This window comes from Amphiprion ocellaris, chromosome 6 (assembly GCF_022539595.1).
Source record: "Amphiprion ocellaris isolate individual 3 ecotype Okinawa chromosome 6, ASM2253959v1, whole genome shotgun sequence".
In the NCBI taxonomy this organism is placed as follows: Eukaryota; Metazoa; Chordata; class Actinopteri; family Pomacentridae; genus Amphiprion; species Amphiprion ocellaris.
In genome coordinates this window covers 36,653,874-36,678,463 of record NC_072771.1, presented here as the reverse complement: position 1 = coordinate 36,678,463, position 24,590 = coordinate 36,653,874, and the positions used below count along the sequence as shown (strand labels likewise).

General features: G+C 37.6%; 1 protein-coding gene across 1 annotated transcript in view; it reads right to left on the bottom strand.

Moving 5' to 3' along the window:
* Positions 1 to 47: 47 nt before the first annotated feature.
* The window catches only part of fbxw8 (F-box and WD repeat domain containing 8), a 30,182-nt gene continuing 5,639 nt past the window's right edge, over positions 48 to 24,590 (bottom strand). The window contains exons 5-11 of the mRNA XM_023276269.3: positions 23,055 to 23,212; positions 22,354 to 22,550; positions 20,782 to 21,000; positions 8,991 to 9,118; positions 2,932 to 3,105; positions 1,860 to 1,976; positions 48 to 479 (exon numbers count right to left, since the gene is read on the bottom strand). Coding sequence (XP_023132037.1) covers positions 314 to 479; positions 1,860 to 1,976; positions 2,932 to 3,105; positions 8,991 to 9,118; positions 20,782 to 21,000; positions 22,354 to 22,550; positions 23,055 to 23,212 — 1,159 coding nt within the window. The 3' untranslated portion in view covers positions 48 to 313. The remainder of the gene's footprint in view (positions 480 to 1,859; positions 1,977 to 2,931; positions 3,106 to 8,990; positions 9,119 to 20,781; positions 21,001 to 22,353; positions 22,551 to 23,054; positions 23,213 to 24,590) is intronic.

Below are 24,590 nucleotides of genomic sequence, written 5' to 3'. Positions count from 1 at the left end.
TGCATGTGTAAGATGTTTTTTTAAAAGGAAAAGTAATAGAAAATGTATTAAGAAGAATCTTTTTTTAGTAAATATGACATCGACAATTGATGGAATCCAGAAATTAAAAAAAGGAATAACAGTAATGGTTTACAAGTTTAAATTCATTACTATAAATCACAAATACTTATGCAACACTTACATATATGCTTCCAAAGCCTTGATTTAATTAGGATGATAAAAAGGAAACAGTTTGGAGAATCAAACTGATGAATGTTTCTATTGTCCTTTCACTTACACAGTGAGTCCATTTGCAGTTTTTGAAATTCCAGCGTCAGTGGGATGAATGGGAGCCGGACAGCCTGTCGTAAGGCACCGCCAGGCCAATGTTGTAGTTGTAGCCGTGTGACTCGGTGTAGTCGGACCTGCAGATCGGCAGGATGTGGTCCTGCGATAGCGCGTCCTCAGAAAAGTCGTAATGGCAGATGACGCCCCGGTGTCTGAAGTATAAAAACAGTTATATCAGCAACAATATTTGAGATCTTTCTTATTGAAATGTTTGGAAAATAGCATGGAAAAGGGAAGTTTGAGACATAAAACTAGAAACATGCTACCAGCTACGTCAACCAATATCCCATTCATAGTGATGAGGGATGATATTAATGTCTTGATGATAGCAATGATGCACTGTTATTTAAAGGTCCCATGTGGTCATAATCCATTTTACTGTTTTTTGGGGTTCTTAAAAACTCGTAGCTGTAAAGAAAAAGTCGACCAATCATTACATCTGTCAGCTTCTCTCCTGCTCCCATATACTGCTTTTTAATACAGCTATATTCACAAGAAAGCTCCTTTCATTACAGATATTTCTGCTTCTGTTATCAGACAACACAAAAAGTGTGAAATAATCACTGAAACAAAGTCCATTAAGACTACATGTTAACCATCAGTCGCTTCAGAGCCATTTCCCAAGCTGTAGCTCTGCACTGCTAAACTACTGATGTTATAACATCAGCATCGCCTAACAAACTCACCAAACGAGTTAAAAGGAATGGCTGTGCTCTGTATTCGGATGCATTTGTCAAACAATAAATCAGAGAGAAAGTTAGACGCAATAAAGTGTCCTGGTTTTGCTCACTAAATTACATACATGTCATTATATCACAGATGCAGAGAGAGTCTTCTTCCTAAAGGAGGTGAAAACAGCAGCACCTCAGCTGTATTTAAAGCTATGGTCTACAAAATATCCAATTTGGAAAAGGGCTAATTCCGGTCATGAAATGTGTCATCTTTGCAGTATCTTGAGCTAAAAAACTTTAAGAAGCATCCCGGGGATGTGTGAAACTTTGATTAATTTGCTAAAAATATAAGCAAAATATGGGACTTTTAAAGGAAAATTTTAACTTGAATACTGTAGTCGATTTGCTTAGGTTCAGCTAAAGCCCACAATTGCTAAAATCCCCCCGCCACCGTCTCAAACTTCAATAATATCACATTATTTTATGTTTGTTTAATCTGTATCAAAAGTCAAAATCCAAAAACTGGACACTGAATTAAGTCACTTTGTTTTTTCTACAGATGAAACTAACAAGAGCTAACATGTGGATGATGTTACCTTTGCACAGAGCCAGACTACCTGTTTCTAGTGTTGATGCTAATCTAATGGAACAGGCTGTTTTTTATATATAGAAATGAAAGTGGTACCAGCCTTCTCCCTCAAGAATTCAGGCCAGCATGTTTCCTAAAATAAACTCAAGAGTTTTAGAAGGTAGAAGTTTTGGTACAGATGAGGAGTGAAATTTACTGACTTTTATAACCTCATGGGAGGTGGATGTGCAGAAGGTTAACAAAAAGAAGAAGTGTGGGAAGAAGATCATGACCTGCGATGAGCTGTAAGGTCATCGTCTGTGATGCAGGCGCCCCGCGGCGACTTGTCATCTGGGATGTTGGCTGTTACCAGGGTGCTGGTGTCAAAGCGAACATGTCTTACAGGATGCCTGCAATAACGAAACATAACACCTCCAGAGTTAAATATAGAAATCACAATATTAGTTCCGTATGTGTTACTTTTACTCTCCAAACTACGTCGATAAAGTTACCAATAAGGGACAGGCCAATTATAATCCTGGCCGATATTTGGCATTTTTCTGATTATCGTTATCTGGATTGTTATTGGCCAATTATTGATAAATTAAATGCTTTATTTCAGGTCTGATACAGCCTCCTCTCACTGTCTGTTGTCACTGTGTGGTCTCAGAAATGTCTCTCAAGCAGCAAAAATTGAACAAGAAACACAAGCTGTTGCCACAAACCAGGAAATTGGCTTCTCTCACAGTGGCTACGGCTACGTGAACGGCTAGCGGCTACATTTGAAGGCAGCCACAGATTAACCTGAAACAGAGTCTGGATAACAGTAATTAATAATGCTTTAAGATATGGATCTTAGGGGGCAATAAAAGTGATCTCACATAAACAGATCTCATCACTCCCTATTTCTATTTTACATACTCAGTTATAGTCACCCTTATTAATGAAGAAACCTAGTTTTGAATGACATCTTCTCTGCTATCACATGCTGTTTACATTACATTACGTTGAAAGCATACTGGTTCCAAATATCAGACGATCATCGGCATCAGTATCGGCCCTGGAAGTCAATCCCTATTACCAGTTCAGGTTCGTTTTTAATCAGTGGTCCGCATAAAGATGCACATATTGACATTTTCTTTTAATTAGGACCTGGGGGTGTGGCACTCAACTGATTCCAAATTACAGCCTAAGTGCATCTGTGAACACAAATCAGGAAGAACACGTCTACGAAGCCATGAAATAAACATATAACTCACAGCTTAATTAACTCGGATCTCACAGGGAAGCAGCTGATTTGTGTCATCTTTGAAAACCACATTTTTCCTGTGACAGTTTTTAAAGTCTCAGAGGGAGAAGTCCCACCTGTTGTGCATCTCCCACAGCTTCGCTCCCATCCTCATCTCCCAAACGCACACCAATCCTTCACCACCGCCGCTCACAATCTTCCAGTCGTCCGCCTGCACCGAGGTGACGCCCAGGTGGTGGGCGTACAGGGACGCCACGGAGGAGCCGGTTCTCAGGTCAAACACCCGGACCCTGAGGAAGATAAACTGTGTTGTTTATTTCGCCATAAAACTGCACTTAAATAGGTCACGGTTAAGAAACGTGCTTAAAGTTGCTTTATTGTCACACAGATAAGATTTCTATGTAGACAGTTGTGAGACTCCAGACTGAGCACAATGGAAACAGTCATTTCCAGTGAAGCATTTAGTCATTTTGGATTTCACTTCCTGCTAACAGAGGCGGAGATATAAAACCAAGACTGCACAAGAGAGTACAGTTTGTCAAAGGGTGTATTCATTTACAGACAAAAGGACACTATTCTCACTTTTTTTTGAAGGAAACACTTAAAGAGCAGCACGAGAAACTTTCCAACAAATATCCAGCCAAGAACCCAAAGACAAACCGGAGCAGATGTGCCATTGCAAGCTTTAGTTCCAGCCTTATTTGCCTGGGAATCTGGCAAAGTATCTCATGATTTTACTCACTAAAGTAAGAAACAGCACTTAAACTGAAAAAAACAATTGTAGTAATGAAAAAGAAAGAAAAGTAAGTGTGAATACAGATTGAAACAAAATTAACTAAACGTGGAACAGATGTTATATTAAGGAGGCTTAAAGTTGTTAATTATGGTACAAAAAAAGGATAAAATGAGAGAATTTAGACCAAATCAAGAAGTAGATGGAAAGGCAATGTTGCAAAGCCTGCAGAAAGACTGAATGGTAGATTAAAACATGGTAAATAAACTGTAAAATAATTCAAACAACTACATACTGTAGCACATATCATAAAGTAAAGACAAATACAAAATGAGTTTCCTGATTTAATTTAAAATACAAGCCAAGCAGACAACCTTTCAACCTGAATTTCCACTTTAAAATAACTGTTTTAAATGCCTGTGGACCCATTTGTGCTTTTAGATTTAATGTTCTTATTTATTTTACCCACAGTTTTACCTTAATAAACATTCTAATTTGGATTTTTTTCCCCTTTACAACCCATTCAAAGCCACAATTGTAATAATGAAAATGATATAAAAGGAAGCATGAATACAGTCAGGAACCAAAAACTAACTAAAGGAAGCCTAAAATGATCAATTATGGTACAAAAAGAGGATAGAATGAGAGAATTCAGAGCAAATCGTGTAGCTGGAAATAATAGGAACATGAAATAAGTGAATAAAGATGCAACAGATGCCAAGATGGTGAAGCAAAAACTGCAGAAAGAATGAAAAAATATGAAAATTAAAACATGAAATGTAAAAGTATACATATGATGCATCTAGTGTGAATCATTAACAGGCAGCAAATATAACTTAAACTGTAAAATAATTCACAGCTAAATACTGTAGCACATATCTTAAGGCCAAGCAAACTGAATTTCCACTTTAAAACAATTTATTCAAATGCATTTTGTGCTTTTATATTTAATGATCTTATTATATTTACTCATATTTTTACTTTATTAAACATTCTGATTTGAATATTTTTGCTTTATAACCCATTCAAAAGCACAACTGTAATAATAAAAAAAGAATGCGGAGACGGACAGAAACCCAAAACTAGAAAAATGAGGAATAGATGTTATAATAAGGAGGCTTAAAATGATCAATTATGGTACAAAAAGAGGATTAAAGGAGAGAATTTATAGCAGATCAAGATGCTGAAAATAACATTTAAGCCTGAAATAAGTGATTCCGCTGATGCAAAAGTGCAAATGCAAAGACAGTGAAGCAAAAATGGCAACAAAAAAAGAAGATATGCATATACGCATATAAAAATATACATTAAATAAATTAATCGTAAAACAATTCAAACAAGTGTCAATTGCTTATAATCCTGTTGCACATATCTGAAAGTAAAGACTTTCCTGATTTAATTTAAAATCCAAGCCAAGCAGACAACCTTTTAACCTGAATTTCCACTTTAAAACAACTGATTTAAATGCATTCTGTGCTTTTAGATTTAATGTTCCTATTATTTTTACCCATATATTTGCTTTACACATATTCCAATTAGAATATTTTGCTCTATAACCCTTTCAAAGAGCACCTCATTAATTCTGCTTTGAAATAAGTGTTTTTTTTCTGATATCATGGTGATTATTGTGTTTATTATTATTCATTTTAAAGTGCTAGTCTTTATGGTGGATAAAAGGCAATAAGGGCTGATTTTTTGCTTGGTGGGTTTCATCAGCAGCAGAGGCCCAGGGGACCTTCAGCTCCATCTGTTGTCATTGTGGCTTTATTGCAGCTGAAAGCATCCAGGACATGACTCCATCCAGGCACAACCTTCTTCCAAGACTTCATTACCATAATCAAATTCACTTTGGGGACTCAGACAGATTTCATTTCCACTTCCAGAACTTTTTAAAAGAATCAGGCCTAAATGGCTAAATGGGCACGGCGGGCTTGTTGTGTGCTGTTAGTTTTGCCTGTTTAGTGGCATTACGTGATGGAAGCACACGTTTAAACAATGAGGACTGAACATTACTGGCAGACCGTGGGGAACCATAAATCTCATGCTGGAGGCGGCTCGGTCTTCAGTGAACTGTCACTGGCCAGACTCTTCTTCATTAATCAAGAGCAGCTCTGCCTAATAAGAGAAGTGTGGGAGAGGCTCAGATAACTCCTGAACAGCTATTTTCCTCGAGCTGGAGTAAGACGTTAATCAGTAGACCATGAGGATGATGTCTGAATCAGTCTTTGGTGGAAATTCTGTGATTGCAACTGGTTTTTTAGCTTAACTTGAGTTGGATATTCCCACATAAATATAGATATTAAAGATTGAAAATAGCAAACATTGGCTGCTGCAGTGCACAGTGACAATATTCAAACAGGTTTTCTGCTCTGAAGACAGTGCATCTGTGGGTTATGATTTGTCTCTATTCCCAGAACAGCATTTCTTCGCTTTTGTATCTAATAAATTGTTGGGGAAAATTTGTATTATCTGCACGGCATCATGCCTTGGACTTAGATTGAGCATATTATAAAAGAAGCACAAGTGAAAATGTGCAGAAAGCTACTGAATGTGCAACTAAATTTGACAGGAAATGCATTTTAGTGAGCAATTTTTTATCCGAGAGAAAGCGTATCATTAATAGAGTCATAAATGGTTTTTAAAAAACCAGTATGTCAGACAGCAAAAATCACTTAGAAATGTAAATTTCTAATGTAAATTGATGTAGCTGATGTTCAATAGTCTTTGAATAAGATAGGAACATGCTTCAATCTTTAGGAAAAACTAATCAAAAAAATGTTACTTAAGAAACTGTACAGACACTAGCCCAGACATAACTTCATTTATTTACTTTAGTTAAGAAACTAAGTATAATGGCATTTGCATTTGGCAGTAGACCTGATGTCATAGTTAGTTGGCCAAGTCTCACTAAAGTATTTTTTAAATTCCTCCTGACAGAAAGATGAAAGTTTAAAGTACCAAACAGATTCAGAAAGCAATTCATTAGTAGTTATTTTACTTAAAACAGTCAATATCAACCTTATTCTTAAATTATATTGTTACAAAGAAAAGTCTGGGGATCACAAATGTGTGCAAGAGGCATCCTTAAAGGTGTTTTATACAAGTAAAGTTCAGTATCTGCTAACCAGCTAAGCCCAGCCCATCCTGTCTCATGTTTTTCTACCTGCCAGGTGCGCAGGTTACTAGATGTCATTCTTCAACTAAAACTCCACCATTTTGGTCTGCTATTTCATCATGGGCAAATTTTACGTTTTGCTTTGAAGCCTTGGTGAGTCGTAATACAGGAGCCGAACCTGCTGCAGGTTCTGGTTGGGTTCGCCCTCCATGTCAAAGTACATCTACCGTTTACAGATGCAGTTATTTAGTGTGTAGAGGGAGAGTCACTGGAGAGGCAGCTTAATAATGTTGAGGACCATCACAACACCGACTTAAAATATTTAAATACAGCAATGAAAAGCATTTATCATTTTATATTTGAGCTATTGCTCAAAAAACACGTTTTTGATATGATTCCATTTAAATTTTTAAGTAACCTTTTATACTTCTACAGAAATTGAAATATTTGTATTACGACCCCAAGCTCTTTGCCACTGATAATATCATACAAGAGGTGATGCATAAACTTGGAGGGATGGAGAGCAGCAACAGCTGGAGGAAAAGAGTGGAAAAATGTCAACAAAATGGTGGTTAACATTTTTCTATGGCTGTACTGTGCAATACTCTTCCTTTTCAACGATCAAAATGTTCAAAATCTGTTATAAAGTAAAAAATAAACATATCTAAAACATGAAATAATTCTTGTCTACAAAAATATAACACAAACAATAATACAAATGATTAATCTTAACTAAAACGACAAAAATGGTATAGAAACACATTGATTGTTATATGGGTCATTTTTGACCCACATATGGAAGAGTGTAGGACACAATCACTCATGCATCTAAGGGTTAAATGTCTCTATAAAATTTGGAGCCCATCCATCCAGTAGATCTGAAGATATTTCACCATAAAAGTGATGTGTTGGTGTTGCTAAATGAAAAAAAAAGGACTTTAAATGTTTGCACAAACTTATGAAAAACCATCTATTTGTAGTTGAGCGAATATAGAGCCATCCTGCAAAAAAAAATCAAACATATAAAGTTTTTAAAGTTAACTCCAATCTAAGATGTCAGCAAAGTGCTCTCAAGTCAGTTCTGCATAACAATAAGTGACCAGCAGTTACAGGTACGGCGCTCATTATTTCATCCCTTTCTGATACTGTATCCAATTCTGCTCTTTGCCCACATGGTTCCTGTTTACACATCATGTGGCATCTTTCCCAACAGCCCTTATCTGGACCCCTCATTTGCTCCTTGGATCTCGCAAAAAACAGAGGGACAGAACTCATTTGGACAAAAAGAAGGGATGCATTAGGCTCTGGCCTTAAGCCACCCTGTCGAGGGGCCAAGATTTGCCGACTGTCTCCTCGGCATCCCTCCCCATTTCCATTTGTCCTCGACTGTGTGCTGCATCAGCTGGGGCCAAAGTGGAAGAGCCAAGCTGGTGTGTGCACCTCTCCGGACCAAATCTGATCCCAAAGCAAAGCGCTGAATTCTTCCTTCAAATGCTGCTGTTGAATAATTTCTACCACAACAAAGCAAAGCCAAAACATCCTTAACTGAGTGGGTTTTTTTCTGTCTTTGTACGAGCGCTAGAAGTCAAAACTACTAAAAAGAGGGGGAAAAAACAGAACCTAAACAATACGATGTGGTCTGTCTTTCGCTTTAAGCCAACTACTTAACAGCCAGATGGATTTGGTGCTGAATAGAAACAGCGGGGGCAGCTTTGGACGAAGACACGCCAGGGATTTTTCCTTTCCTGCCAGCTCATGCACCGCAGCATCCGCTAACAAGTGCAGAATAGATGAGAATGGCTCTTTTATGTGTCTTTTTCCTCAACCGGAGAGCCAGGTTAGCAATGTGGCAAGTGTGTGCACATGCATGGATGCATGCGTGTCAAGAAAGCCAGATTTTTTTTCCACTCTTCCTTTATAACATCCTCCAGGTAATGTAGGAGACAGACAATGAGGAGCAACATTTATATTTAAGACAAAGAACAAAACGTCTCTCTCACAAGCAATTCAATGCCTGTGTCTCTTTTTCACCGAGCTTTCAGGAAGCTTTGTTTTTAAAGGCAACAGTTTGTCTGTGAAGTGTGAATACCACACAAATTAAATGAAGCCTTGTCTTCTCACACATTTTCTAAACACCTGTTCTCCACTTCGAGTAGCCTCAGCTTCCCAGCCTCCATCATCAGGCGTGTAACGCACACACACTCCACTTAGCTGAAGTTCCTGTCTCACTCTTCTGTCCTCCAACACTCTTTGTGTATTCTCCATCTGTATTTAAGTGGTTTTTTTTTTTGTGTGTGTGTGTGTGTGTGTGTGTGTGTGTCTCCTACCTTCTGTCTTTGTTTCCGCACACCAACAGATGCGGGGGGCCGTCTCTCAGGTTGATGCAGGTGAAATCTCCCGGAGAGTTTCCCACACAAACGGTCGGTTTGCTCGTCTCCAGGCTGTAGACGTGGATCTGGAATTCAAGAACACACATCGTTCTTGTTCAGATGTTAAATTCAACCTTGAAGTCAACCTACAAATCCATACGTTGCAAAGTTGGTGACCCATGCAGCTCTACAGTCATTCTAAATATACAACCGATGCAACCAAAGAGCTTTAGGAGCCAAACAGTCAAGTAACAGTCAAGCTGTCAAAAACTAGGCAGAAGGAAAAAAAAGCTCCCAACACAAGCAAGTAAGCCTGAATATGTATCACTAGAGAATATACTGTTCGCAAAAGTATTCGTTCATGTCTTTGGATTGTAGAATTTATAGTTTGTATAAAGAATCTGTAATCAAATATCTTAAGAATGACTTTATGTAACAGAATGTAAAGTGAATACAGCTTCTCTAGTTATATCTTCTCTTTAAGAAGGGCTACAATCCATCCACTGTTAGTTTGTACAGAAATAAAGACTGAAATTACTGCTAAAACTTAGCTCTTTTACCTCATGGTGATTGTTTCATTTACATCTAATTTGAAGGAGTACAAACTCCACAGTAATGATGAAGAACCGCCTTAATATTTTAACTACACGACTATATATAAAAACATTATAGTCCCCCTCCGATCGTTCAGTTAACCCCTGAAAACTTAAATCTGTGTGTCAAATTCACATATTTTACAGATATTTTGAATGAAAAAAATGCCTTAAAATGACTTATATCTTAGTGTAGCCACTGTTTTCTCTGGACAGAGAATCTGAAATTAATTTAGATGTAAAATCGTAAATTCTAGACGTACATCTCTTCTAAAAAGGGTTACAATTCTTACACTATTAGTCTAACGCAGGTATAAAGACTCAAATAACTGCTAAAATTCAGTTCCTTTACATCATAGTGATTGTTTCATTTCAGTCTAATTTGAAGGAGTAGAGACTCTGCAACAAAGATGAATAACTGTGGAAATATTGTGACTACACTTTATCAATTTATATAAATGCATATGTCCAGTGTATATTAAAAAAACATTCATTCATACATTTATTCATTCATTAATATATCCACAGTGAAGTCATAGTTTTATCTTTAGATTCCCTCTACGATCGTTGATTTAACCCCTAAAGACTCAAATTTATGTGTCAAATGTACATATTTAAAACCATACTCGGTGAAAATAAAATTACAATGTCCTAAATATCACTCTACACCATTGTTTCCTCTGCAATGTGCACATCTATGAAGTCCCTACCTCTCTTTATTCACCTGTCCCTGAGTGATGAAGCTCAAGCACACCAGCTCACCCATGTATCTGCTGACACACTATAAAACTGCTCTGGGAAGTTTAATAATGGAGTAATTCAGCCTTAACTTTGTTCAGGAACCTGATTCTGAGGAGGAATAATGATACAGAAAGCCCCACCCTGCAAGATGACAGGACTGGCTCCTTAGGTTTGTGACATAGGAAACCCCTGAAGCTTGAATCTGTATTACAGAGGCCTGTCATCAGTACGCTGCAGTATCAAGATGGATGTGTCTTAAAGCACATAAAAACATGTTCACATCATCAAGGTAAAAAGAAAAACAACAACATAGTTTTCACCAGAGGAGGTGTCTAAATCACTTAATCTATTTTCACCTTTAAATACAACTCTGTAGTCAGAAGGTGCATCAAATTCTCTTAGATCCTCAACCAGTTCTGGTGCATTTTGTCTTTTCTCCGTTCAATGCAGTGTTACAAATCCATGTACAACTAATAATACTGCAAAAAATACTGCAGTCCTGTATTGAACAATAGAAGAAATACAACTATTATCCCTTCCAGTTAGTTAAAAGCACCACAGAACTAAAGCACTCAAACTGGGAAAACAACAGCCTCGAGGCAAACTTCAATTACCGTCAGGGATGCACTGCCTTTGGCTCGACGGCCGTAATAAACTTTCTTCATAAAAGTTACAATGATGTCATCTGGAGCTGGCCTAATTGGTCAATTAGCGGCTGGTGTTTTCTCATCCAAACGAGGCAGAACAAACAGGATAACCGCCAGGCAAAATTGTCTTTGAATAATTAAATCGACAAAGAAATTAAATCGAGGAGGGAGGGAGAGAGAAAGAGCCAAAAGGTAGGAGAGAAAAGGAGAGAGGAGACAGAGAGGGAGGGATGGAGAGACAGCAGCAAAGATAAAGAAGTTTAAAGGAAGAGGAGGAGAAAAATGATGTAAGCCTTGAGGAGGCGCCAACAGTTTTTGTGTGCCCCTTATTTGGGCCAAGCAGAGCTTTAATTGTGCACCACCTCGGGGCGCAGCCCAAATCACACCGGACTTTGAAATGACAGCTTGATAGGATTTGGACAGCAGAAGAGAGAAGGGGGGACGACGAACTGAGAAAGAAGGAAGGGAGGTGGAGGGGGAGACGAGGAAACAAGGTGCAGCCTGCTGTTCTCAATGAATCACGGCAGATTCGGGAAGATATTTTCATTAAATATCTTCCCGCTAAAATGAAGACGCATCGCCGAGGGAGGAAAAAGGAGCTGTTTTGTGATAATACTGTGGACTGTTACGAGAGAGCAGCAGCATGTTTTGAGGAAGGATAGTCGTGAATGTAGCTTTAGAGGAGCTGTTAGGTTAATGCACTCGTTGGAGCTCCAGAGAGGCTTGCAAACAAAAGAAAACCCTAATGGTGGCTTGTACTGGGGGTGTTAATGTAATTACTCTCCATGCTTTTAGAAAGATGAAAAATTTTATAATTATTACTGCACCTTCGAGAAAACCTTTAAGGCCGCCTGTATTGTTGAACACATTTGGCAGAATTTGGTTTAATGAATCTTAAACTCGTATCACAGAGCAGGAATCATGTGCGGTGGAGGGCCAACTATCAGCAGGCCAACAAAACGAGCCACCAGCTGACTCCACTGATGGATGCTCTGGGAAGTAGAGGGGAGGAACTCGCCACTGAAGCTACCTGCTGGGATGAGTGGTTTGAATGGAAACCTGCAGACTGCTGGCTCCCCTACACGTACCACGATTCCCCATCCATCCCCGTCTTCGCACAAACACCCACATCAAAAATAAATATGGGCTCAGAGCTACATTTGGTTTAGACACCATGTGGATAAACAGAGATTTGCACATTGGACCGGATGCATGGTAATTGTAGGTTTGTGGTTTCATGGCAATTGACGTTTCCAACTCATCCCACTGGACACGGCAGAATCTGGAACTTGCTCTATTTGCAGCACAAAATGCTCAAGTCTAATGATTGTACTTCATATATAATTTTGCAGTACACAACCCTTATATTATTTGTACTTCTGTTTAGAGGCTTGTATGGAGCTGTGTTTTACTTCTATGCAGACAAGCAAGAAGAAGCTAGTAGCGCAGTGAATGAGAAAACCTATTGGTTTGTGGTTGTAAGAAAAATTAATCAATCAAAGCAGACATTCCAATTTAATCCTTTGACATACCTGTTGAACTTAATGGTTTTTCCTGAACAGCACCAGCAATATCTCAAAGGTGCAAATAGGTACATAGTAAGAGCTGCATTCAGGATGGCTCAGCAAATTCAAATTCAATCCATTCTTTTAAGTATACAGCAACAAGTATTTGCTATTCCAACAATCAAGAATGCATCATATTGTAAATGATAACTGACTGATCAAGAGTGGCGTCCACCATTTACATTGTGTCACCCATTTGCTGACCACTCTTCCTGAAAGGTTTAGTGAAGTTGGAAGACATTCTGGGGGACAGGATGAAGTTGTCAGACACGTCAATCCAGAGATTTCTGCAATGATTTCTTAGACAACAAATGTGGACATTCAAGTCTGCGACTAAAACCCTAACTGACCTGCCGGCATCCTGCGTGCAATAGTCCGCTTTCATCTTTCGTCTGTCTTCTGTGGTGTTATATCATTTGAGTATAGCTGCATTTTAAGCTGGCCTTTTATAGTCACTAGTCAAAGGAGTGTCTGTGTACTGGTCACAATGTCTGATCATTGTCTGAGTAGGGTGTGGACTGACTCAGTGGTTGAGAATTTGTCACTAGTTAAACGCCAAACCAGTCAAGGCAAATGTCTGCCCTTCGTAAGTCTGGTTCTGTCAGAGGTTTCTTCCCATTAAAGGGTAAGTTTTGCTTCCCACTGTTGCCAAGTGTGAATCTTTTGGATTTGTTAATCACCACAGCAATCTTACTACAGAAAGTCTGGAAGTTCAGCGTTAGTTTGAGGAGAGGATGTTTGTAAATTGCACATTTTCTTTTGGATTAGTTTCTTTCCAAAGAGCAGATGTTCATCAGTTTGTAGGGTAAATTTATGGAATAGTCCGGACAACTATAAAACAATTTAGGAAAACGTACAAAAAATTTGGAATACATGTGGAACAGTAAAGGTGTTCTAGGGGTCTTTTATAGGTATAAGGTTTGAAGCAAATCGGACACAGTAAGATATGAGATGTACAGAGCTGTTGCAGGTAAGAATTAATATGTTTTCAGACATTATTTTAAGGTTTGGGGTTTCTTTCTTTTTCATTTTGTATGATTCATATATATTTTTGCCTTAACTGTATTGTGGCATGTCTGAAAGATATCAATAAATACTATGTGAAGTACCCTGAGATGACATATGATTGGTGCTACATGAACAAAACTTCATTTAAATAAGATTTTTTGCTTTTTCTCCAAGTCAGAAAACACAATTTCCATTTGGCATTTACAAATTTTTGTTCGGTGTCTGTCCCTATAAGCCTCAGACAGGGTAACTGCTACAAAGCGACACCTAATGTGGTTTTGCGGGTAGGTTTTTAGCGTCACTTCTCGAATCTTTGTTGTGTGGGCCTTTGTCTGTGTTTGCGAGAAGTGACAAGATCAGAGCCAAATTAAATGCCAAATAAAACTGTGCATAAGTCTTGTATTAAAAGTATACTGAAAGTATATGGGAATTGGCTTTAGCAAGAAATGCAAGCTAGTTCAGGCAAATCTGCTATTACTCTCACATGATACTTTCATTGCAACACACACAAATGAGCTTTTGCTAAATTATCTGGATAAGATTGGTAAGTAAAACCCAGAAAAGTTGTTTAAGATCAGTCCAGGAGGTCACACACTAATGTTCTGGCAGTATTTCCACCCATCCTACAGGTCTATTCATTCGACAACTCAACCTGAGCAATAGAGTTGTGTATTGAAGCAATGAAACTTTTTCCCACTGATGTTTGTGTAGCATTCATTTAGCATTTAATAACCTCATCTCCACCTGTAGGCTTTTCATTTGCATTCAAATCACCATTGCCAAACTCCAAATTCTGCTTTATTCAACTAACATTCTTTTAAACATTTGCATGGTCGACTAAAAATCTCCACTTAAGACTTATTTTCCACCTGGAAGCAGTCCGCCTGTCCATGATTCTACTGAATAAATGATCATTATGGACTGATGCCCATCCTGCTTAGTGATAACACCTGTATCCATGTTCCTGCTATCCGTCCCTACAGCTATAAAGCCTATAAACCACTCAGCCTTCCTTCCATCCATCCAACCAGCCCTCTGAACTGTAGGCAACGAGCAGATGACAGGTTTTCTGACAGCACTTGTGCTCTGCGGTAGATCCACCACAGTGGACGGACAGTTTGCCAGTGCAGACGCCAGCTCGTACTGAATGCAGAGCCACGAGCTGGGCGGTTGCCTGGGCGTCCCCGGTCCACTGGCAAGAAGAAGGCAAGTAGTAATGAGGATCTGGAGACCGGCTTCGACCCCACACACATGTACACACCGACAAAAAACAAGGAAGGGTAGAAGAAAAGCTGCGAGCTGAACATTAATCGAGGCCGAGGTGTGAGAAATAATCTTCAATATCATCAACACAAAGCAGCTATTGTACTCCAAACCCACAGTTTTTTCTCACAAATCTGCAGCAAAGTCAATGATCTCCGCTGAATCAAATTAACAAAAATGTAACAGCGCGGTTCAGTTCATCCAAGTCAAGATGCTGTGAATTAAAATGTTTCACTCCTCTGTGTGAAAAAAGGTGTTAGATGACTTCCTCGCATGCCACCTCCGTGCATCTTGACAGATTTTAATGAAGCATATGTTTCCTTACTGAAGGCATTACAGCCAAATCATGCTTTGTCTTCTTCGCAGTATGAAATTGATAATAAAAGCGTAACGAGAGCGACAGACAAGATAATTAAATCTGTAAGATGTTTTAATTAGGAAGCATGGCATCGTTAGAATGGGAGCTTTTGCTAAGCTCGCTATGGAAACAAGAAAGTTTGTTCTGTACTGCAAGGAAAATTAATCAAATCTCAAATGCAGTGATAGGAAAGGAGACGCTGCTTTTCATTCTTAACTTTGGAAGACTCAAGTCTAGACAAATTTATTTGTAATGCTGAAAATAAGGGTTTAATCAACAACAATTCCTGAGTAGCTTTCTCAAAGATTTCTAAGAACTTGAGGAAAAACAAATAACAAATTACAAACACAAAAAGGAAAAGAAAACCTAGGTGAGCTTTCAGATTAAAAAAATGTGAAGAAGGAACTGCACATTAATATGAAGTTTTAACAGTTATTAGAAATATAAGCTACTCTAATCAGATTATCTTTCATTTATTGGGATAAAACTTAAATTTCACTATCAATTGAGAAGCATACATTTTTTCCCCAATTACTGATTGATCAATTTGTCTGTAAATGTCAATAAACAGAGGAAAAAAATCCCAGATTCGGCTTCTTTAATCTCATTTAACAGCAGGAAAAGCAGTGGTTTAACTGTTGGAATGCTCAGGAATATGTGCCACTACAAACTGAATTTGTATTCTATATAAAATGTGTCCGTGCATAAGCATTGAAACACTTTTATTGTAATTGCTCAGGTTTATTCTTATCATAGATTATGCCGACATGATTTTCAGCACCTAACTCGTCCTGCCGCTTTAAGAAGATCCATACAAATCATACATTAAAACCTGCAACCCAATCAGGAATGCTGTGCTCTGTCTTTTGGTAGCAACTTGTCCAAAGTTTTTTTGCAAAATTATAAAAAAATTGTGTTAAACTTCCCATTGAAATGAATGAGAGTCAGCAAGATAACTGCTAAAATGAAGCCATCTTTGGAACCCTGAAGCTCTGGCAGATTTTACAGCAGAAACTTCAAAGTTTAAACCAGTCACAAGACACTGAATGTTACTCATCCAAATCTGCATTTTGATATCTTTTATGTTTTTTTATGCAAACGCAGTTCAAGTTTTAAATCCTGATTTTCCTTCAGTTAGAGTTCGTGACATCATGTATGATGAATTTGAAGCATTAAATTTGATACTGAATTTATTAGATTAAAACTGAATTCAGTTGATCTGAAATTGTGTTTGATTCTCACTGAAAATCTCTCTATACTTCCATATGGGTATTAGGTTTTGGTTTCAAAATCAATTTTGCAATTCAAATTCAATCTGTTACACAATTATTTAGGCTGAGCAATTCAAATTGAAATATAAATTATTTAACTTCAGCTTTATTGACACATATTTCTGGGTGTGAATTTAAACAAGTACTAATTTATAATTTTGAAAGCTCAATATGAAACAATAGAGAGTTAGATATAGAGTTATTATAGATGTTATTATAGAGTCTAAAATGATATCTTCACATCTTGCTGTCCAATTAAAAGTCCACAACCCAAAGAGAATCAATTTGAAATCATAAAATTAGGAAAAAAGCAGCAAATTGTAACAATGAAGAAGCTATTTTAATAAATACTAATACAGTAAATCTGAGACATATTGCAAATCCAAAGAAAAATCCATTGGAACTTGACAAACCTGACAGTTTTCAAATTAAAAAAACATTTATTTTTCTTCTTATTGAGTACTTTTCTTTGGTACAATATTGACACATTCTGTTAATTATGAGTATTTTGCACTTTAAAAACCCTGTGCAATATCTATTTTTGTACATATATTATATACTATATTGGTATTTTTCTACTTACAGACAAATCTGTGCAATATTAAGACTCCTCAGATGTTTTACTCTGTGAAATACCACTGACATGTGTAATATTGGTATTTCTAAAATTAGTGTTTATATATATATATATATTGGTTTATTTTTACTTTTGCACTACATTCCTTAAATGTTTGCACTATCTTTGCTGCTGTAACACTGCAAATTTCCCCACTGTGGGATGAAAAAAGGCTCATCTTATCTTATCCAAACCTGCCTCAACTTAACTACATGATATTCATAGTTACACAGCTGATTAAATGGACAAAAAACTGAGCAGCAGAGTCAGTTTTTCTTTGTTGCCTTTACATCCCCCAACGTAGTTTTGTTTCATCCTCGACTCAGACCTCACTGCTAGTCTCCCTTTGCTCCACTGTGTGGTGCTTTAGTGCTGCCTCTGAATGAGCTCTACAGTTTTCCAGCTGTGCTTTCTTGGTCGGGATGATGTCAGTGCGGCAGCTTTGCCAAAAACCCGTCAATCACAAATGGACTGCTGCAGACACAGACGAGCTACAACTAAACCGCCATTCTTCCCTCCGACTGACATCTGCTCCTCGAATAAAAATAATCTTTGAATGTTGTCCGAAGCTGCTTACTTTAGCATTTGTTATCCACCAATGCTGGAAAGAAAAAAAATAACATCTTGATGAAGTGAACTTGAGCATAATGACTGCCGACTGGTTGCCTCCTGATCCCAATAGAATAGTTTGTCTCTCGGCTCTTTGTGCTCTCTAAGTAAAGGCTTAAGAGTCAATTAAAAGCACGGGGGCCTTAGAAACACAGTATTATTAGAAGCAAACAGATGCAGGTAAAGCAACAACACTTGATCTAAGGACACTTAAAGACTAGTAATTAAGAGCAGAGGCCTAAAGAGGGTTTGCCGCTATTTAAGCTGCCTATTTGTGCTATAAACAAATCCCCTGCAGGTACACGACATTCATTTCTGAGGGGACTCGAGGGGTCTAAGGGGACGAAAAGTAGTAGTGATCACACTGCCAAGAGACCCGGCTTACACCGATGCACACCAACAAACACTGAAAACTCAAATCAGTTGAGTGCAGATCATATTTTTAAATGCTAACAACATGAAGAGTGGGCTCCGGTTATCAAAGGGATGAGGCATCTTTCCCCCCCAAAGAGCTTAATTCGTTTAGGAGGACAGAAAAGACGCATATTTCAGCGAGGAGCCGGTGATTAAGCTGACGGTGGCCTAATGCCAAAACCTTTGTCCTCACTGCTTTTCCCCCTCAATGAACTGAATTTGCAGGAGACAACATGCGTCGTTCCATTTGGGCAAAACAGCACATTATTTACCATGTACAACTTCCCATTTTTTCATTACGCACCTGTTGAGAGCACGGGTGACCTTGTTAACTCTAATGGAAACCTTTCATTCCAATTTGGGAGGTCAAGGCAGCGATTCTTGGGGGGATTTTTTTCGAACACGTGTAAAAATCCAGCTGCAGAGTTCCGCGGCTTTGCAATCTAGTTGCTGTATTTTGTCTTTCGCAGATGTTTCAAACACAGAAAACCTTGAAACGGGTCCATCAGTCGCATTAACATACAAACACTAGATTGTGATTCTGTAGGAGGAGGTAATCATTATCATAATTTGTGTATTACTGGCAGTATGTGGATCAAAAGATCAAGCCACATTTGAACGGTACGAACTTTCTTTTCTGGTTAAAGTGATGCAAACTTAAGAAATAAGTTGCAGGTGCATCATTACAACACTGTCTCAGGATGTTTCACCCTTATAGTAGTTTTGCTGTAGAATCTTGGTTTAAATTAAAGATCTCCAGAAAAATCAATTTTTTTACTTACTAGAAGATGTTCTTTATATGATAGAAGATAGATGAGTAAAATGAGCAGGCTTTCTATACTTTTACTCCCTTTTAGAATCAGTTTTTGGATCACTGACAAATATTACAAACCATGTTACAGTGTTTGAGCAGATTCATTCATTTTCAGATCATTTTCATTTCACTTCTAAACTGTAACTTTTGTACATGTGGACGATTTTTTAAGAGTTTAATCAATGACTAGATAGTAAGTACATCAGTTTGCTTTGCACAAAACTGCTGAATTGCTGCTTTATAAGGAATTCATTGATGATCTAATCTTGTGGACATGCTTCTCATATTGGATATTTTATGAATCAGCTGTGCCTTCAAAGAAAAACACAATGACAGATCGAAAATGTCAGATTGCAAGCTCTCTCCCTGCTCAGTAAAAGGTGTTAGATGCAAATATTACAGAACAATTTATTCTGCTGGATTTGCAAATGGTTAAACTCAGAGTTTATCAACTAGGGCTCCATGATATTAGAAAAAAATTGGCAAAGCAATTGCATGTTTTTCTGCAAAATACACAGAAATAACCATCCTACAATAATCTGTGTGATTTGTATGGGAGCGCATCTGCATTAAGAGTAGGAATATTTTTAAAAAGCTGGAAAAAGCCATTTTGTACCTTTGTGCAAATGGTGTAACACTGGCAAAGGCATTCAATATGTTTTTTGTAATTTGCTTTGAATGACATTCAGATCTGCACTTATCATACAGAGATTTGTGTTGCTTAATTAAATGACCGGATTCAATTGTGTTGCTTCATGTAGAGGCACAATTGCAAGATTACTACCAACAAAGTAGCTACTTTTACTCAAAATTATCCTTTCTTTAGCTGAAAAAGTCCCAGAAAACTTTTGTTGCATTTCTTTTTTGCAACCAAAATCTCACTTTTCAGTGTTTTTCTCCTGTTTATAACCCATTTTGCTGCTGCACATGTGGAGCCTGAATGTCAAAAACCTTATGTTTTAGAAATAAAGTTTATAAAAACAAATACAAAAAGCCTTCATTTGGAGTAAATTATGTACTATCAGAAAGACATCTCTTATAGGTTAGCCATGGAAAATGACAACCATGCAAGACTTTTTTCATACCAACCAGCAGAAAAGTTCTAGAAAAAGTAGAAAATTTCAAGTAATTTACCCTCCTTCACATTGCAAATGCTGTGATGTAACTACTGCACACAGAATAGTCTCATAGCTGAAATGATATATATATTGCAGTGCTAATTAAAACTAAGATGCAAATTAAGCTACATGGAAGCAGATGAAGACATGAATTTCAGTTGGGGCAGTGGTGGTGCAATGGTTAAGTCTCTGGACTACTGGTCAGTGGTTCAAACCCCGATGCAGCTACTGTCTGGCCCTTGAGCAAAGGCCCTTAACCCTTCCTGCTCCAGAGGTGCTGTACTGTGGCTGATCATGTTTCTTCCACCAATTGGTGGATATGCGGAAAGCAGCATTTCACAGTGTTATAATGTATTTGTGACAAAGGCAAATTATTATTATTTATTTTTGGAAAGATTTTCAATCATTTCAGTTCTATGCATGTAAAGCATCTTTAGTTTATGTAAAGCTCACTCACATTTATTATTATTATATCAACATAATCAATTAAGATCTCCCTACTTGTAATTGTGCCATAAACAAATAAACTTGCTAACAAAAGGGTGTCTTTGCTAGGATCGTACCAAAGGGATCAGTTTTGCATGAAACGGTTAATTAAACTCTGGTTGAAATGTTGTATATTGTTGTTCAAGAGACATTTATCAATGTCACTGCAATTCCTTCAAGTCAATGAGATTCTCTTGGTGCATCTAAAAACTGCAGGTTGATGTTTAACAGAGAAACTGAGCCCACCTTGTTGCCTCCGTCATGCATGGCCCAGCCGGTTCGCTTCACCCCGAACGCCACCTGGGAGTAAGAGGCATCCAGGCAGGTAACGGGATGACCGTAGACGGAGTGGAGGGTCCGAGGCTCCTCCTCTCGGGGGTCCAACAGGTAAACAGCCTCACCTGCTGTCAGAGCAGCCAGTGGACACTGCTGCCCCCTGCCTGGTACCAAAATCACACCGTCTACCTGCCATAAAAGACAAAAGAAAGGCACAGTTTACCGGTACAGTGACTTCATCAAGCACTGAACTGCTTATTTTACACATCTGAGGCATAAAACCTGAATTCCAAATGTGGTATACTTTAAAAAGTTAACTAAGTCAAACAACAAAAACCACAAAGACATATACTGAATAATTTATTCTAATAATGATCATGTTTAAGCAATTGGACAACTTAAAAAAGATAAAAATGTATACTATGTAGCTGTACTGTTTTTCTTCTATTTTTATTTATGGACGATTATTTTTATTGTAGATTTTTATCCAACTAATCGATTTTTTTTAATTTAATTTAGTGTATATGTTGATTTCATTTTCTTTGACCTTTTCTTTATTTTCTTATTTAGGTATATATTTTATGCATTTACTATTATTATTATTATTATTATTATTATTATTATTATTATTATTATTATTATTATTATTATTATTAATAATAATAATAATAATAATAATAATAATATATTTTTTAATCTATTTATTTATTTTTAGCTTTGTATCAATGGTTTTCCCCTCTGTTTTCTTTTATTCCATTTGTTCTTTTCCCATGCTTGGATCTGGCATTTTATAGTTAATTAATCAATAATTTACATGAGCGTGTTTTCAGTTTCTCAGGAAGCCATATGTTGAACAATGTACTATAATGACGATCATGATCAATTAATTGGACAAATCATAAAAGCTAAAAATGTGTCAGGTATAGTTGTATGGTTTATCGTCTATTTCTTTTTTTTTATCTGTATTTATTTTATTGTACATTTCATTCTCTTTGACCTTTTATTTATTTGTGTTATAATTTTATTTATTTACTATTGCTACTATTATTATCATTACTTTTAATCTGGTGTTTAAGGATCTGTTTTATTTTATTCAGCTTGCTTTTTTCCTTATTTTGCTTGTGGCATTTTATTATTTCATCTGGTGTTGTTGCATTGATTCATTTTGAAAATCTTTTACCATTTTAAACTCTATTATTGGTCTTCCTAAGTATCTTCCTTTTCTTCTTTACTCTGTCTGACTATTCTGTTTTGACAAGGTACCATATAAATAAAGTTATTATTATTATTATTATTATTATTATTATTATTATTATTATTATTATTATTATTATTATTATTATTATTATTATTATTATTATCATTATTATTATAAAACATGCCACATCCCAAATTGAAATCTTTACATTTTTAGTTTCATGTCATCACCAGTCCAAAAACCCAATTTACACTGATAGAACTTTGAGAAAAGCCAACAATCACAACCTATTAATTAACACAATAACACATCAGCATGAGGCAGAACCAAAGTGCCTGACTCACAGTGCTGGGGAGCTGAGCCTGGCAGGCCGTCCTCCAGTAGCCGCAGTCATCGGCACGGTCCAGCCGAACGTCTGATCCGGCGGCGGAGAGCAGGACGGGGCTGTCGGGGCTCAGAGCCAAAGCCTGGATCCTCCCTGGGCTCTGGTAGTGGTGGATGGGCTGCCCACCAGTTTCTGTGCTCCACAGGTCGACACATCCTAAACACAAACACACAGCTTAATAACAGCACCGATTCCAACTAGGGATCGACCGACATGGGTTTTCCAGGGATGATACTGATTATTGGTACTCAAGAAAGGCTGATGAATGACATTTGGGGCAAATATCCATTAAACTTTTGTCTTTTGTACTGTTTTTTGTCTTAGCTGCTGTAACACTGAAATTTTCCCCATTGCAGGATCATCAAAGGTTTTATCTATCTATCTATCTATCTATCTATCTATCTATCTATCTATCTATCTATCTATCTATCTATCTATCTATCTATCTATCTATCTATCTATCTATCTATCCATCTATCCATCCATCATCCATCCATCCATCCATCCATCCATCCATCCATCCATCCATCCATCCATCCATCCATCTACCTATCTGACCCAGACAGGTTAAAATAATAGCATTTTTTGAAGCTATAGTGTATATATTGATGACTGTGAAGCCTTACTTTCGTCCAGAGGTGGTGAAGTTGACACACTTACCATCTTCATATGCAGCAGCAGCCACCGTGCCGTTGACCTGGACGTGACTAACATGTGGTCTGGGCTCTGTGTTAGCAGACAGACTGTTGGCCTTCAGGTAAGAAGCTGCAGAGTCCCAGTGCAGCGTATCCCACAGCCTCACATCACCAGACGTGTACCTTCAACACAAACAAGCGAAATATTTAGTTTTCAACAAAAAGTCTAATGAGTCTAACAGAGGAGCTGCAGCCCAGTTTTTCATCCCAGGCTGAGAAGTTTCTCTCTTCAACGATACCTGACGTCACCCTCTCACCGCTGAATCATTTCCCCTCTCACACTTTCCTCCTTTACTCACTCGGACTTGTTATTTTGTTTTCTAATATCTTTGTTACGTGATCTTTCCAAGGATTACATTGGTGTTGTTTGGGCGAAACAACACCAATGTTGTTTTCGCACACAGCGTATCAATTACTTTTAATATAATGTACAACGGAACTCTGAAAGCTTATTGCTGCTGAAAAACAAACAAGACCACAGTTAAAAGCAGAATTAATAACATTACTGGTTAACTTACTGCAATTATATAATAAAGGAAATAAACTAATTATCAAGTTTGAAAGGCTGTTCTGTTGCATTTTGGATTACTTTTTTTTTTTTAAAAATCCTAAATTTTTCAACATTCTTTTTGCCTGCTTATTCGACAAACTATTGAATTATTAGTAAATCAACAGAAAATTGATCTGCAATTGCAAAATAAACATTCATGCAAACAAGATATTTTCTTCTCTAAAAGGATCTGCTGTTTTTCTCTGTTATATTTAATTGTGAAATGTCTATTTCTGGGCTTTTGCATAGTTAGTTGGCAAAACAAGATGTGCAAAAGTGATGCTTTGGGCACTGGGGAACCGTGATGGGATATTTTAGATTATTATTCGACATTTAAGAGGCAAAATGATTCAACTGAGGAAAGAACAGGCCAGTTAAACTGTTAGTTGCCCTACACATGATGCAAAAATAAAGCTGTATACAACTGTGCTGCCTTTCACTTACAAGACACGAAAAGCTTTTGTTCTCGTTCCGTACAAAGCTGTGCTTGAAAGCAAACCAGCAGGAACCTCAGCATTGTGCTAATGGATCATAAATTACAACATGTAGCAGCCTAAAAGTTCAATTTCATCCAGTAATGTTGCTTTAAACAGACTCCAAAGTGACTTTCTCCTTCCTGTGCAGCCTCAACTGATCCCATCTACGTGATAAAGCCCTTCCTTCACCGAGAAAGTCGCCCCCTCACGCTCTACAGGCCTCTGTTCTGTTCTATTCTGCTCACAGTCCCCTTCCTCAGCTTCATCTTTCCAGCCAGAGTCAATGAGTTCGCACCGCGGGAGACGACAAACTGCCAGAGCTGCCACCTCCACAGATACCATCATGTCTGAGCAAGTATCCGCCTTGCAGCCGCAGTGTGTCACACAGCAACAGCGAGTTTGACAGAGGGTGTACATGTGTGCGTCCGTATGTGTGTGTGTGACTTGGCTTTTCGAGGTTCTGGCAGGAAGGAAA